The 17,384-nt window shown below is 46.7% G+C and overlaps 1 protein-coding gene across 1 annotated transcript in view; it reads left to right on the forward strand.

Annotated features, from left to right (window-relative positions):
• The window catches only part of Glp2r (glucagon like peptide 2 receptor), a 59,022-nt gene that overhangs the window by 23,344 nt on the left and 18,294 nt on the right, over nt 1-17,384 (forward strand). Inside the window, exons 6-10 of the mRNA XM_021656010.2 lie at nt 531-684; nt 3,732-3,891; nt 4,950-5,010; nt 5,812-5,881; nt 15,241-15,329. Coding sequence (XP_021511685.2) covers nt 531-684; nt 3,732-3,891; nt 4,950-5,010; nt 5,812-5,881; nt 15,241-15,329 — 534 coding nt within the window. The remainder of the gene's footprint in view (nt 1-530; nt 685-3,731; nt 3,892-4,949; nt 5,011-5,811; nt 5,882-15,240; nt 15,330-17,384) is intronic.

Consider the following 17,384-nt stretch of genomic DNA (forward strand, 5'->3'; position numbering starts at 1 on the left):
AGACTGAGGACACGGTCCAAACAACAGAGAGCCAGTGGGGGACCCAGGCACAAAAGCTCAAAGCTGCCAGGGTTTCTGGACACCTGGTATGTGCATTTTATGTGAGTAAATGGATGCCGTCCTCCTCTGGCCTCCGAGAGAAATGTTCTACTTCTCAGAGACAGCCAAGCCTTGGAGGGCCGGATCCCGTTCTCAGCGTCTCTAGGCCTGAATCTCAGCTCCACCACTCACCGCCCAGGGACTCCTACCACTTACAAAATCAGGGGTCACACTAGTGCCTATTGGTCCAGTGGCAGCGAGAGGTGAAGGTGCGATAGATCCCTGTACGCACGGAGGGGTATGTTATCTAGGGAGCAACCTCTCGGCCCATTTCACAGACAGGGAGGGAAGGCACGGAGAAGCAAGAGCGCCTAGCCCCGAGGCCTGTTCTGTGCACCTCGGTCTCTGGCCTCTGGCGACAGATGCCCTGGGGGTCGGGGCTGCGCCCCAGCCGTTCTTCCCTGAGGGAAGCACTGTGTTCTTCTGTGCAGGAAGCTGCACTGCACACGCAACTACATCCACATGAACCTGTTTGCCTCGTTCATCCTGAGAGCGCTGGCCGTGCTGGTGAAGGATGCCGTCTCCCACAGCTCTTACTCCAGGAGGCCTGACAGCGAGAGCGGGTGGCTGTCCTATCTGTCCGAGGTAATCCCCTCCCACGGGATGGGGCACAGCTGGCGGGGGAGGGCGAGGGGGAGATAGAGGATGCTCAGCCTCTCCGGTAGACAGGCAGTGTGTGACTTCAACCTCCCAGGAGCGGGCTGGGGAAGGGCATCCCGAGGCCGTGCTGACTCCTCAACTGCAAGTAAAGAGCGGAGCAACCTTTTGTTGAGACATGCTCTCGCTGTGTAGCCAGGGCTGGTCAGCAACTTTCGATCCTCCTGCCTCTGCCTCCAGAGTACTGGGATTACATGTGGGTGCCAGCATGCCCTCGCATTCGCGGGTTTTAAGTTATGGGGGATGCGGGGAGATGGCCCGGTGTGTAAACACTTGCTGTTCAAGTGTGAGTTCTGGATTGATCATGAATCTTATGTATTTATGTATTTGTGTGTGCAGGAGAGCATGTGGGGGTCAGAGTAGAAGCCACCTCGAAGGAGTTGATTTTTTTTTTCCTCTACCATGTGTGTCCCAGGGATTGAACTCAGGTGGAACATCCTGCATCAGTTCTAGAACTAGCAGTGGTGGTGTCCGAGGTCTGAGTAGGTTCAGGAGACCATTGCCCCCAGGGGCGAGACGTGCTCCATGTAAATTGACTAACTCCATGTTTTCCTCCACTTTTGAAAGTCATTTAAGGTTCTTAAATTATTTTTTCCCTTTTTTTAAAATTTTTCACCAATTACACTTTATTCATTCTGCATCCCCCCATAAGCCCCTCCCTCCTCCCCTCCCAACCCCACCCTCCCTCCTCCCTCTGCTTGCATGCCACTCCCCAAGTCCTCTGATAGGGGAGGTTCTCCTCTCCTTTCTGATCTTAGTCTATCAGTTCACATCAAAAGTAGCTGCATTGTCCTCTACTGTGGCCTGGTAAAGCTGCTCCCCCCAGGGGGAGGTGATCAAAGAGCAGGCCAATCAGATTATGTCAGAGGCAGTCCCTCTTCACGTTACTATGTAACCCAATTGGACTCTGAACTGCCCTGGGCTACATCTGTGCAGGGGTTCTAGGTTATCTCCATGAATAGTCCTTGGTTGGAGTATGAGTCTCTGGGAAGTTCCCTGTGTTCAAATTTTCTTGTTCTGTTGCTCTCCTTGTGGAGACCCTGTCCTCTCCAGCTCTTACTATTTCCCACTTCTTACATAAAATTCCATTCACTCTGCCCAACAGTTGACCATCAGGCTCAGCATCTGCTTTGATAGTCTGTAGGGCAGAGGCTTTCAGAGGCCCTCTGTGGTAGGTTCCTAGGTTGTTTCCTGTTTTCTTCTTCTGGCTTTCAGAAGCCCTCTGTAGCAGGTTCCTAGGTTGTTTCCTGTTTTCTTCTTCTTCTGATGCACATCCTCTTTGCCTTTCAGGATGGGGATTGACCTATTTAGTTAGGGTCCTCTCTCTTGCTTAGTTTCTTTAGATGCACAGATTTTAGTGGGTTTGTCCTATGTTGTATGTCTATATGAGTGAGTATATACTGTGTGTGTCTTTTTGCTTCTGGGACAACTCACTCAGGATGATCCCTTCCAGGTCCCACCATTTACCTGCAAATTTCATGATTTCCTTATTTTTCATTGCTGAGTAATACTCCATTGTATAGATGTACCACAGTTTCTGTATCCATTCTTCAGTTGAGGGGCATCTGAGCTTTTTCCAGCTTCTGGCTATTACAAATAAAGCTGCTACAAACATGGTTGAGCAAATGTCCTTTTTGTGTACTTGAGCCTCTTTTGGATATATGCCCAGGAGTGGTATGGCTGGATCTTGGGGAAGCGCTATTCCTAGTTGTCTGAGAAAGCGCCAGATTGATTTCCAGAGTGGTTGTACAAGTTTACATTCCCACCAGCAGTGGAGAAGGGTTCCCCTTTCTCCACAACCTCTCCAGCAGCATGTGTTGTCACTTGAGTTTTTTTTTTTTTTTTTTTTTTTTTTTTTTTTTTTTACATTCAGTTCAAGAAACACTTCTCATTTGTTATTTGTCCTAAGAAGTCTATGTGATGATTTCTGGTCAGATGAAGATTTATTTAGCTACTGTGGTTCCTAGCCTAGTTGAACTGAGGTTGGAGAACAGACCCTTCAATGCTTCTGTTTAGGCTGTTGCTAACAGTAAAGTCTCTCTGATCTTGCTTTAAGCTTTCCCCTTCCGTCCTTCCTTCCTTCCTCCTTCCCTCCCTCCCTCCTTCCTTCAACTTTGTATGCATATGTGCGTATACCGTGTGCATGAAGAAGCCAGGGAAGGCGAGTAGAGGCCACCAGATCCCTCGGGACTGGACTTACACCCTGTTCTGAGCCACCATGTAGGTGCTGTGAGACAATCCAAGTCCTCTGTAAGAGCGGGAGGTCCCCTTCACCCCCAGGTCATCTCTCTAGCTTCTGCTTTTGATCTTCAATAGGAGAAAGTCTAAATGTGGTGCTTACTGTGCATGAGTGGAGCTCTGGGCTCCCCAGTGGCTCTCTCGCCTGCCATCCCAGGACAGAAGCAACAGGCAGGAGGGTCAGAGGTTCAGGATCATCCTTGGCTACATAACCAGTTCAAGCCTGGCCTGGGTACATAGGACATAGTTTCACAAATAATAAATAAATACATACATACATACATACATACATAAATACATAAATAGATAAAATAAAAAGAGCCTAGAACAGCGGTTCTCAACCTTCCTAATGCTGCGATCCTTTAATACAGTTCCTCATGCTGTGGTGAGCCCCAGTCATAAAATTATTTCCATTGCTGTTTCATAGCTGTAATTCTGCTACTGTTACGAGCCTTAATATAAACACCTGTGTTTTCCGGTGGTCTTAGGCAACCCCTGTGAAAGGGTTGTTTGACTGCCAAGAGTTGCGACCACAGATTGAGAAACGCTGGCCTAGACTGTCCCAGAAGAGACCGATCCTCAAAAGCTGTGTGAAGCCTTCTTGCCAGCCTCCTTGAGGTAGTCAGCAAGGACTCAGGAAAGAGGGGGAGACAGGCCTGGGCCTGTGTGTACCTGGGGAGGCCCTGCCCATCCAGGTGCTGAGAACACCCGGACTCACCCAGGTTCTGCCCCCGCAGATGTCCGCCTCCTGCCGCTCCGTCCAGGTCCTCCTGCACTACTTTGTGGGCGCCAACCACTTGTGGCTGCTGGTTGAAGGACTTTACCTCCATGCTCTGCTGGCGCCCACAGTGCTTCCTGAAAGGCGGCTGTGGCCCAGATACCTGGTGGTGGGTTGGGGTGAGTGACGCGACTCCCCTCCTCCTCTCCCGGGGGCCCAGAATGTGGGGGCCCGCCAGCAGAGAATTTGGTTGGAGCCAGAAATCCCAGCTAGAGCATGAAACTTGGAGCGGATGATTTCTCAATACAGATACATCCATTCACAAGTACAGGCGCTGCATGCTCAATGCACATATGCAAAAATGGAAAGATCTTTCGTGCAACCAGATGACAAACTCTCGCCTTCTTTCCAAGCGCATTAGCCTTCCTACAATACCATAACAAAATACCTGTGTGGCTTGAGCAACAGACACTGGTTTCCCCTGCTTCTGGAGGCTCAGAGGCTAACGTGCTTGCATTCTAGTGAGGATCCTCTTCCTGGCATGCGCACAACTGCCCTGTTGGCTGTATCCGCTCGCGGTGGAGAGAGGGAGAAAATGAGTCCTCCAGTCTCTTTTCATAAGGACACTAATCCCATCTGGAGAACCCTAACCCAGAATGTCTTCTAAACCCAGTTATTCCACATTCCCCGTTGTCAGACACTAACGCAGTGCTGACAGGTCTTCAGCACAGGAATTTTGAGATGAAAAAATAAAAATCCATCAGTCTATGACAACAAGTATTTGAGAAAATAAAAGTTCATTGTCATTATCACCACCACCATCATCATCATTATTTATTATTATTATTATTATTATTATTATTGTAAAAGCTGGGCATTGAATCCTGATCTGGAACTCTGGTTTCCACAAGCCCTTGGTCCATTAGAGGACGCAGGGCTCAGAGGAAATAAATGGACCCATGATATTTCTCAGGGAGAATCTGACTGAAGCCCATGGATTTTTTTCCAAGCTACTTTGTGACAGTTCCAAGCCCTTTCTCCCCAGGGTCTAACCTCTCTTACTACGGAGGCATGGCTGGTCTTGGGCTACTCTAAGCATCTCCAGTTCTCACAGTCTAGGATCCTATGATTTATTTTTAACCCTTTGGACCTGGTGTCCTGGGCCCCATCAGGCTGGAGTGAGAGCAGGCAGTTTTAGACAAGCAACTTCTAACTAGCTTCTCTGCTTTTTACACAGCCTTCCCCATGCTGTTTGTTGTTCCCTGGAGTTTTGCCCGCGCACACCTGGAGAACATAGGGTAGGTAATCCACCTGGTGTCAGCCTTTCCTGGACCAGCAATTCCAAGATATACCCAAATACAGGCAACGACATCACCTTTCCAAACAGACTCTTCCATTTCTCCTACTTTGTCCCTCTAGTGTAACAGATAGTGTAGATAGTCAAAGATCATATAGAAGCATTCTAGCTACACATGTAAATTATTGAAAGATGCTGTTTGGACCAGCTGTGGTCCTGGGTGTGTAAGGATAGAAGCACAGAGTAGTTTCGATAGGTTTGTTCGCCTGAGAGGAAACGACGACTCGGATTGATGGAGGACTCATTACACACAACGTGGCACTGCTGCCTCATGAAATATAACACAGAGACTAAAACACGTCAGGAGGCATAAGGTAGTTCTGAATCTCCTAACTTGTAGGAACTGAAACCCAGCAAAGCTTTAAGCCCGTTCCTAAATGATGTGTATCGTGAAGTCCACACCAGACATCCTTCATGTTCACATGTGGATATACATATGTAATCAATGATCATTGAAATAAGGAAAACAAAATAAGGGTAAAGTAATAAGCATCTACAACCCAGGGTTTTGGTTTGCATTGAAGAAAAAGTGGAAGTGTCTATGCAGTACGCTCCTAAGGATAAAGAGCAATTTCATGGTAGGAAGTGAAACAGTTTTTTTTTTCCTTTTCCCTCATCCCTCCTCTAAGGAGATGGACTGACAGTTATCTTTAAGACAGGCAAGCATCCTTCTTCTACAGGGCGTGAAACTTGGGCATTCATCCCCATCTCATGTGTCTCCTACTCCTGACCTTGTCCGTAGGTGCTGGGCAACAAACGGGAATAAGAAAATCTGGTGGATCATCAGAGGACCCATGCTGCTTTGTGTGACAGTAAGGACCATCCCATCCACCCATTCCATTCACCCTTTTCTTCTCTGGGTTCGGCAGCTTCAGGGAGCATCCCTCTATTCTCACCTCCCTCCTAAATCCTCACATCTCTGGTCCATGAGAGGGGGAATAGGATGAGTGAGCAGTTTCTTCTGGGTGAGAAATTAGACCTAAATTCAGGGACCTAAATTCAGGGTCAAGCCTCCAGCTCTCTGCATCTTTAAATGGTACTTGAAATCAGCTCTATGATCCTGCACCTAAGGGCTGTGATAGGGAAAGGGCTTTTCAGAAACCATGGAGCTATCAGTGTGTGCCTCTTGATTGTTTGTTTGAGACAGGGTCTTGCTACACAGTTGAGCCTGACTTCCACCTCATGGCAGCCCTCCTGCCTCAGGCCCCCCATTGTTGGGATTACAGATGTGTGCCCCCACGCCCTGCTCAGCTTTTATCTTAATGTCATTAGAAAGTGGGAGGAGGAAAGCAATGAAATGACTTTCAGAGGAGAAACATGAACAATTAGTGTTAATACAAAACCATTAAAAGAATAGATATCACTTGGTTTTGTTGGGATGTATAATATTTGCAGAGAATAGAGATGACCTAGAGGACCCATTTAAAGCATGCTTCTTAAACTCTTCCACTTGTGACCTCTTTTGCCAAAGCAACCTTTATGGGACCCCAAGTTTGTAGACAAACACAATGTGGCTACAACTCAGACACTGATGGGTTTATAAAGAAATTTACTTTAGAAGAAATTCTTGGCATATATATGATTTGGACATTTAACAAAATTAAGTTTTCATGCTAGTGGGATTGATATTGTTTATTTTTACATATAAATTAAATCTTAGGCTGAATATTAGATACTATATTTTCAATTTTTCCCGTTGATATTTTGCATTTTATAACTATTAATGTTGAGAATGTCACCATATAAGTATGTAGTTCAAAATGACAGAAGTATGTTTAAGGCTATTTTAGAAATTATTGAAGAGTCTTTCCTATCCCAAGCTGAAATTCATGGAGTAATTTTTAAAGTGAAACTGAAATTAGCAACTCAAGCAGCAGCCATTTTGGAAAGGCTTATTTTTTTTTTTAAAGATTTTAATTATTGTGTGTATGTGTGTTATGTGTGTGTACATGTATAAGTGCAGGTGCCCATGGATCTAGAAAGGGTGTCAGATCCCCTGGAGCTGGAGTTACAGGCAGTTGTGAACCACCTAATACAGGTGCTGGGATTTGAACCTGGGTCTTCCGGAAGAGCAGTAAACATTCTTAACTGCTGAGCCACCTTTCCATTCCCTCAAACAGCAATTTTAAAATCAAACATTCTAACGATCCAGTGCAAAGATAAAGGAATTGAATATTTACAGTGCTATAGAATGATGGTAGAGAAACGTGAAAAGTCTTTCTCTTTTCTGTAATTAAAGCATCATCCTTTAAGAGAAGACGACTTTGTATGTAGAGTGAAAACACTGCAACTCATAAAACACAATAGCCCTGAATCCAAGCTGAGGTGTCTCAGGAAGTGTTCACTGGAGTGTGCAGTGAAAGTGTCATGTCTTCAGAAACAAGGCTGCTTCAAGTTTCATGATTTCATGATGCAACGTGGGCTAATGTGGCCAGAAACTCATTAGACATGTGCATTTAATCTGAGTTAAGCTTTTGGTCACTGTATGTTCCAGTGTCTTGCAGCCTCCTACACTGAGTGATAGGACCCCGAATAAACTTGTGGCCCGCAGTTTAGACGAGGGTGTGAGGATGAGTTTTGCTGAGGATGCTGAAGGAGCAGTCAGGGGGCTAACCAACACTGGGCTGACAGGTTCCACTGACAGTTGGAGACATCTTCCTTCCCGCCCTGAGTGCCCACTGGCTAGCTAGCACTGGGTTCCATGTCAGCGCCAAGGGTGGCTGGGTAGTCCATTTTGGCTCCTTTGTGCAGATAGCATAGGACCTTGAAAGAAAAAGAGAACAGTTTTGTAGAAGATTGTTAGCATCTGTCAGCAACTCAGGGAAATTCCTTGCTTGGATACGGCTGTGACCTGGAAAAGAGTTGTGCATAGAAATGGTAGGAGCACCAAGGATGCTTGCGGGGGTAGTTGTAAGTGATATATCCACTGTTGGTACCTTTCCTTTGTTATTAGTCACTTGGCTGAGAGCAAGTGTTCTCAGGTCCGACTTACAGGACTCTGAGCCCTCACCTCTCCAGTCATCCAGTTTTCAATCATTCTGTTCTCTCTGCTCACACAGTCCCATGGGAAAACCAACCACCCACTTCCCACCCTGGCACCAGTACTGCTGCCTGGTAACATTTACTGAGTACTTCCAACCAATGCCAGCCCTTTAGTGTTTTGAGTATATGAACTCTTCTCAATGAGCCTACAAAGTTGCAGTGCTATTATACTTATGTTTTGGGAAGGACACTGACAAGCTGAGACGTCACTTGCCTCAGTAACATCATAGACCAAGTAAGGTGAGTGACTGAGTGATAGTTCCACCTGTTGTGCCTCAAAACAACTTTTTTCCTCCGGGCCTATGCTTGGCATGCCTATGGTTAATATCTTTCAGATATTAGTCTACAGACTTAGACACCCTGGGTCTGTAGGCATACTTTATAAAAACAAAACAAAACAAAACAAAACTCTTTTATTTACGTTTCTTCTATCTTTTTCTCCCTACTCCACCCCAATCCCTTCCAACACCCCAACACCAGGTAGGAGAAAGGGTTAGTGGGAGAGGGGACATGCTTCTTTTTTAACTGCTTCCAGCTGGTTAGGGTCGTTGGGTTCCTTGGAGCAGTCCAATCCTTGTTTCAGGAGATCTCCAAATTCTTGTTTCATAACAGCAACCAGGAACCGCAGCAGGGAAGCAGGAGCAGCCTTGTTCTTTCTCTTCCTCCACTCTCTGGGCTCTGGCATTTATTCTCTCTCCAGACTCCTCAGATTTAAACTATCTGCAGGTGGCAAAGTGTTCCTTTCAGAGCCTGCACGAGGCAAATAGTCTGCTGCTGTGGACCATCTGAATCAGTCCTACATCCCACACCTGGGACCAAAACAAAAACCTGTTTGTATCCACAGCAGGGGTTTGCTGATTTTCCGGGCATCTTATTCACGGGGGGGTGGGAGGTGGGGGAGAGTGAGGGGCGGGGTCTAGTGTTCATCTTTCAGGCCTTGGGTCAAGCACCAACGTCTCTATGCCACTGTGCCAGGACACCCTCCTCCATGGATTCCATATTTACTGGCTTCTGCTCCAATACATTCCAATACATTTCAAGTATTTCTTTAGGATCTGCTTGCTGCCGCTGTGGACTGCTTTCTGCTTATCCTAGCAGCCAGCTTAAGTATATGGTGGCCCCTTGGCAAATACATTTAGTAAAGGATTGGAATCCACGCTCTGAGCTCTGAAAGGTGCTTGCTAACCAAGTAGAAAAAAAAAAATCAGAGAGAAGCTACCAATCCTCTGTTAGATAGAGTACAAGCTCTGTCTGATTAAACCACTGATATTTATTCTACCATTTTCTGGAAGCTTTCAATAGTTCTCAATTGCTGTTGAAATCTCCTGTATTGTCTCTGCAATTCCTTGTGGCTCAAGTTCCACTGTAGATAATTAGGTTTTCACTGGACTCACAAGGGCCTGGGGGATCTAGTTTGTAGCTGGGATTGAAATGCATCTTGTTATATCTTTGCTTTTCCAAGAATGGTCCTTGCAGCAGTAGCATTAGCAGCAGGTTCCAATGTGCTTATTATCAGTTCAAGACTTGACTAGTCTGCTGGCTTCTGCCAGTCTTTCCTGGCTCCTGGAGTAACATCCCTCCCTACCCGGACAAGAGCATGGTGGGTCTTTTCTGTTTTTGTTTTTTTGTTTGTTTATTTTGTCCTCTCAGTTTGGATGAAATGATCTTCACTTGCTGCTGTTTCTATAACTCCAGTATGATTGGCTCTGTATTCACTTTCACTCACCATGGACACCTGATCTTTGCATCCATCTTTCTCTTCCTCTTGCTCTCTCTACTCAATAAGTGACTGCACCACCCATCACCAGACACTCAAGCCACAGCATTTGGTGTCCTCCCAGATCCTATCTTTTTTCCTTCTTCCTGGACTTCAAATTGGTGTTGTTTCTTGGAGGTCCTTCCAAGTCACCTCCCTCTCAGCTCCACATTGACTATTTTTACTCAGCCCTCCTTTGGAGTCCTCTGCAAACGCTTCTTGATTGATGCCCTTCCTTCTTATCCTCGGTGATCAGGCCTCCTCACTGCAGCCAGAGTGATCACTTTGGAGAAATATCAAGCTACAGTTTTCTTCTGCCTATGACATTTCAATTAGCCAAACTGAGCACTCAAGGTTGATCTTTAGTGTGATAGATGTTGCTGGTCCCTGTCAGTTTGACCACAAGCACCCCACATTTCGCCTAGGTGGAGAAACTCAAAGTTTTCCTTCTCAGTTGGGATGTTGAATTACTTCACATCTGACGGTCCCAGTAGTCCTCCTTGGAAGCTAATACTTGAGCTGATCTTTCTATTCTGTCGACTAACAAAAGTCACCAGACATGTCTGGAAAAGATCGTTTCTATGAAGGTCTCAGGGAAGATGCTGTTTAACTTCTACTGTCTGTGTCTGCAGGGATTTGGCCAAGAGGAATTGACCTTGAATAGAAACTGGGGGAGTGTTTCTTCCGTAAGAAAAAGACTGTTTGCCATTAACGGGCAGAATACAGCATTGATGTGGCCTTCATGGCTGGTCATATGACTATACATTGCCACTCTCCACTAATCTGAATAGCCATCATCCCAGTCTATAAGAAGATTCGGGCTGTAAAGGTGGTTCAGAGCTTAAGAGCATTGGTTGTTTTTCTAGAGGTCCTGAGTTCAATTCCCAGCAACCAAATGGTGACTCATAACCATCTATTATAACATCCAGTGCCCTCTTCTGGCATGTAGGAATTCACGAAGACAGAACACTGTATAAATAATAAATAAATAAATCTTTAAAAGAAAATTCACTGAATAACAATATGAAGAGAGCTGTGGGTCCCCAAATAACTACACAGAACAGAGATCCCCACTGCACTAGGTTGTGACATAAGCAAAAGGAAATACTGTGTTAAGAAAAAAAACCCCTGACCTCCGTGTATATTCTATTTAGGCTGAAATTCTAAAACAGTGGTTCTCAGCCTTCCTAATGATGTGACCCCTTAATGCAGTTTCTTATGTTGTTGGTCTTCGTCTGCTGCTCCTAGTGTCACGATTCTTGTGTTTCAGAAATGCCCATGCTGTGACAAGCGGGGACATCTACATGTCCTCTGAGTCTTTCACCAGAAAAAAGAAACGGGAGAATTCCTCCCTTCTTTACTCCTGTCTTTTCATAGAACTGCGCTCTTAAATTAGCCCCTCTCGTTCTTGTTCTGCTGGAGTTGAGTCACACTGGCACATGGTGAGTTCTTGCCTCTTAGTCACCGTCACCTGCTGGCAAAATTGTAAAGCCACAATTACTCCATTCCTTCGAGGGCAGCCTCATTAACTAATTACATCGAGAAAGGTCTTTGCAGCTTTATCCTGCTCCCAGGAGCTAAGAGTCTGACCGGATTGGACACCCAGTTGAGAGGGTTGGTCAGCCAGTCAGTTGAATGAACTATCCATTGATGCCATAAAGTCAAAACGTCATTCACCCCCACTGACTCCTCTGACAGGTTAAGAATGTGGCAATGCTGAGAAATGGGCAAAATTACTGCTCGTTTTCCTTTGTCCATCTTTAGATCTTCTGTCTTACGAGGAAGTAGGTGCTTCCTACAGCTCCTGGTCTCCCAGAACATCGACTCTCTTCTATACTGCTCTCTGCTGAAGAGCTGAAGTGGAAGCCTCCCTACCTGCCTTGTCCCATCATCTGCCATCAAGAGCCTCTTCCGTCTCTATAAGGAAAAGCGGAGAGACATCGCTTTTACACATCCCTTGTCCACTCCTGTACTACCCTTTCCAGGTTTTCTTTCACAGACAAGCCTCACCATGCTTTTCAGCCTAGCTTATGGGCTGCTCTCTGCACCCAGTAGCTCTGTCTTTCTAAATTCTGTCTTATTTTGTTTACCTTCACTGCTTTTCATGGTGAAAGTAAATCAGATCATAGGTGTATTTGGTTACTTTTTTTTTCTGTGATAAAATACAAAAGGTTCCATTATGACAGCGACATGGTGACAGGGAGGGAAAGCAAAGCAGCCTGAAAAGGAAGCTATTTGGTCACAGTTTCATTCATGCTTGGAAAGTTAGAAACAACAGGAAGGAGGGTGGGTTTATACACCCTCACAGCCTTGCTCTACAGATGTACTTCCTGTAGCAAGGTTCCACCTCCTAAAAGTTCTGTAACCTTCCCAAACAGTACCATCAACTGAACAAACATGAAAACATGAACCGTGTGTGTGTGTGTGTGTGTGTGTGTGTGTGTGTGTGTACATTTGAATGAGAGAAAGGACCTTCCTCCATGCTCTCTGAGCCACTCCTTACCTTCTACAGAGCATGTGCTTTCAGCAGAACATTTGGGGAAGCTATGTTTGGGCCCGAAGGAGAGGTCTTAGAGATGTAGGCATTTTTATCCATACAGCAGGCAGAAGGCACCAGGACTTGACAGATAGGAAAGATTGTTGGTACTATGAAGCCAGCCCCAGAGCAGCTGTCATGGTAGAACTCACCACTCTTTCCTGTAGGCCCACAGCTGTGCACTGATGCTAGGGTGTCAAACACGTGTCACCCGGGAGGTAATGGCTGCAAAAGCAGCTGCAGGGTTCAGGCCCTGGAAGAGAGTTTTATATGTTTGAGGTTCTGAGTGTTCCCTACTTTGTCACAGATTCCTAGGGGAGCTAGCTTCATTCTTGAGAACATTCCTCATTTATCACCTTCTCTGATGGTACACAAATGAAGAACCCACCATCCAAACGTGGCTGCTGTCTCTTAGACCTCTGGAAACCCAGAGGAGGCCAGGCTCCATGGTTACTGGAGCTGGCCATCCACGGGGACTCTGAGGAGGTGCTTCCTTCATGTGGCCCTTGGTTCATGCCCATTTTCTCTTGTCCAGTCTCTGGGAGACACAGAGAGGAGCAGATCCACAGGCTCTTTGTTTCCTAGGAGACGGTCCAGACTGCAGTCCATTGGCTGAAAGATGTATCGCCCCCATTAAGCTTACTTTGTCGGGAAAATGCCCATGTTATACAAGTTTCTAAGCCAAGCACGCAGTGTTTTCTCATTGTGATGAGAAGCAGATATCCCATTAAAAGGGATAAATTACTTGTTTATGGTTTCATTTGAATATTTAAAATTTTCTGGTACTAAATCTCCTTTGGCTGGGCACTGCCTTCGTTCCTGTTGGTTTATGTTTTAGAAACTCCGGCTTCTTTAGCACTGAGCATTGAGTCTCTGAGGCCAGTGGAGCATGGAGGAGGTACACATGCTGCATTTTATAGCATGTGTTTCAGTCTGTAGGCTTTTTCTTCCACCTGGGGACATTTGTATTGTGCGAGGTCAGTGTTTGTAGAGATTTAATTCCATGGCTTGTCACCTGATTGCCTCTTCTATCAGCTCGATTCCCATTGCATGGTAGTCTTATTAAACCTTCTCCATCTTAGAAAACATCCTCCACCAAAGCCTCTCTCAGCATTCTAATGGCTTCATGCTCTGCTGAGGTCCAGACATGAACGTCCATCTGCCTTAAAGCTCCTCTTATGATTGAAGCTTTTAGACACACTGTCCTCCCCAAATCGCCAGAGCCCTTCCCCCACTCATGGCTCCGTTATGGGTGAATCATACTAGCATGCAGTGGAGTGTGAGATGTCAGCTCATCTTTGGTGTCACAACCCCCCATCATCAAAGTTCATCTGACACACCCTTAGTAGTTTTACACGAGTCGTTCCTCATTATCACTGAAACCCCCAGGGCAGCCGCCTGAGTTCGCCCGTCCATCATCTTCCCCGGGAACTTGGAAACTGCCTCCCAACTGCTCCCCCTCCTCCAGACTTATCCTTACCTAATCCGTCCCCCCTCACTGCTGCTAAAAACGGTCTTCCTGAAAAGGAGAGGTTCCAATCTGATCAGGTCATATGCCTGTTTAGAATTTATCCCTGGTTCTCCATTACCTTCATGAGAAAACCCAAGCCCTTCAGTGTGACCACGTGACCATGTAAGCCTCTTACTGGCTAGCCTTGCCTTCCAGTCTCCTCACAGACCATACGTTCACTATCCAAGTTCATACTTAGCCTACACCCAACACCTGTAGCCTACACTCAGCCACTTAGGTTTTTTTTTTTTTTTGTTCGTTCATTTGTTTTTACATCCAGCAGACACATACTCTCTCTTGAGTCAAAATATCAGACAGAGATGATGCCATAGAAAGGCCCTGGAGGAGAATCACCCCCAAGGTATTCAGGCACTATTCACACACACACACACACACACACACACACACACACACACACACACACGCGCGCGCGCCGCTGTGGAGAACTGCAGGCCACTGGGAGGAAGACTTAGTTCTCCCCTGTGGGACTCCTCTCACACAGCATGGTGGTTACCTTCCTCAAGGCTGAGCAACCCCAGACAGAGGTGTCGGGGAGAGGAAGAGAGAGAGAAGGAGACATCCCTTTTACCGTGTTCTTTTCATTAGCTCAGAGTAATGAAATGTAATGCACACACAGGGTGAGAGTGAGGGAGGGAGAGCAGGGTCTCCTTGTTAAAAGGAGCATCAAGGAATTGCAGTGAAGGTCTAGATTTGCCCAGTCTGTGATCGTCGTGGGAAAGAGCCTCGAGAGTGCAGGGCAGACACTGCTCAGTGAGTCCCGCTGCAGACCTGGTTACACAGTAAGAGGGCCCTAGCGGGCACACTGGACTGTTCACATGAGGGGAGCTCGTTAACTTCGGTCATAATCACCTGCTCGGTCGTGCTGAGCTTCGCTGTTATGCTATTCTCCTCTCCCCTGCAAACACAGCAATGTTTTGTGGGGACAAAAAAACCTTAACCGTGACAACTTCCGAGGGTCCTTTTGAAGATTAAATGAAACGGTACATGGAAAGTTCTCAGCTCAAATCTGGGGTTGTGAGAGATCAATACGTGTTACTTAGTAATGGTACTTGTTTGTCTTTCTCACACTGCTGAGTGCTGGACCTCTCCCAGGCAGGGTAAAGCAAAGGATACTCCAAGTTACCTCCCGGGAGGGGTTCAGTTCAGAGTCTTTGGAACAATGGGGATACCTAGACACTTCCTGTGTGACCAGCTAACTGCTAACTTGCCCCTGGTTCACGGGAGGAAGCCACGCCAGGGTGACCTGGGTCTCCACAGAGTGTGGCACACACCCCTTACTTACCTGCATCTGCTTTTTGTTTTCCAGGTTAATTTCTTCATCTTCCTCAAAATTCTCAAGCTTCTCATCTCTAAGCTCAAAGCCCATCAGATGTGCTTCAGAGACTATAAATACAGGTGAGTGGCCGAGGCCAGCGCGCAGCAACCTGAGGTGATCTTGGTGTCACCCACGTCGTGGGAAGGGAGGGACAGTGTATCCTTTACCCGTCTCATTCCTGTGACCGAATCCTGGACACAAAGCAGCTTAATGAAAGAAAGACGTATTTTGGCTCCCGGTTTGAGAGTGCACAGTCCATCACGCCTGGGAAGGCTGTGGAAGCAGCGCCCATCCGTGCTGGCTGGTGGATGCTTGTGGCTCCCTGTCATCATCATCTCTTCTCAGTAGAGCAGGCAGCAGAGCTCTCGGGCCAGAAGTGTGTCTGGGGTATAAGTCTCAACCACCAGCCTCTGTATCCCTACGTCTGCCAGGTAGGTCGCGTGTCCAACGCGTTCTACAGGTTCCCAAAAGTACACCACCAGCTGGGGTTCAGGTATTTAAACAGGTGAAGCCGTGGAAGACAGTCCTCATTCAAGAGATAGCACACAGATTGGAATTATGTATTTGTCTCCTAAGGTGAGGGGATAGTGGGGAGCCCTTCCCAAAGGGTGCTTCTTGGGTCCATGTGAGACTTTTGCCTGTGACTAAGCCCTCCTAACCTCATGACAATGATGTAAGCGATAAGCAGTCAAGGACATATTAATCTCCTCTAAGGAGACTGTGAAAATGAACGGTTGTCTTAGTTACTTTTCTATTGCTGTGATGAGTCATCGTGACCAAGGCAACTTGCAGAAGAAAGAGTTTATTGGGGGCTTACAGTTTCAGAGGGTTAAAATTCCGGCCATTCATCATGGCTAGGAACATGGCATCAGGCAGGAAGCATGCCGCTGTGGCTGGAGCTGAGAGTTTATACCTTGATCTATAAGCAGGAAGCAGACAGATTCTGGGAATGGCAAGGGCTTTGGAAACTTAAAAGCTAACCCCTAATGACACACCTCCTCCACCAAGGTCATGCCCCCTCCAACAGGGTCACACTTCCTAATCCTTCCCAAACATCCCACCAGCTGAAGTCAAACATATGATCTTATGGGAACCATTTTCATTCAAACCACTACCGTGGTCTAGGGAGCTAGAAAGCCTTGAGTGAAGAGCAGTTTGTGTTCCTCGTGGGGTAATTTAAGGCAGGGAATATTTAGAGTCCACAGAACTGCAGATGTCACACAGAGCCCTTTTCTTTGTGATTCACTTTTGTGGTAGCTCACCTTCAGGTCTCTGTGGTGACAACAGCCTCTGTTCACAATAAGTCAGATGACAGGCTTCTACTGAGTACTGTACTGCTGTGAAAATGATGAACAAACGGGGAATGAGCGGCAGGCAAGGCCCTATGTCTCTACTTCTAGTTATTCTTCTGGTGTTGACAGGTAAATTTCACTGTTCTAATCTAAAGAAAATCGAAAGGGATTTCAGTCCAGAGGGCAGGCCACAAACAGAGGGTGTGAGTGGAGACGGCTCCAGCCATGCCGCTCACTATTTCTAAGATGGACTTTGGTGATGAGAAGGTAGATTACCCCCCACCCCCCTCCATTAACTAGGCAAACTTTCCCTGAATGCTTTCGGTGAGCTTGAAAAGGTTAGTGTGATGCGGCCCCTACCATGCTGTAGGAGAGAGTGTGGCACTTCAGCAATGACTGAGACATTGATGTGGAGTAGACAGGAGGGAGGCGCATGGCCACACCTCAGCTCCCTCACTGACCTTTAAATAAGCTTGGCCCCTGAGGCCTGTTTTATGGTATGTAAAATGGGGGTGCTGTAGCCAACCCATCTCCCATGAACTGTGGCAGCAGAAACACATTGTTTCAAGGCAGCCAGTTTAATCAGATATGGAGGGTAGACCTAGACCCTAACCCATCTTCCCGAGACTCTGACTCCAACAGATCTAGAAGAGTAAGCTTCCCCAATTCAGGAAGGAGCACATACGTATGTACTGGAATCACTGCTTAGGGCTTTCATCCACACATTTGGCAGAAACCCTTAGCCTTGGGGAACTGGCCCGGTCTGGGCCCCAGGGAGTCATGCTATCTCTCCTGGCGCCTCTAGTCCGGACTCCAAGTGGCCAGGCAGCCCCTTTGGCCCCA

Source organism: Meriones unguiculatus, chromosome 11 (assembly GCF_030254825.1).
Source record: "Meriones unguiculatus strain TT.TT164.6M chromosome 11, Bangor_MerUng_6.1, whole genome shotgun sequence".
NCBI lineage: Eukaryota > Metazoa > Chordata > Mammalia > Rodentia > Muridae > Meriones > Meriones unguiculatus.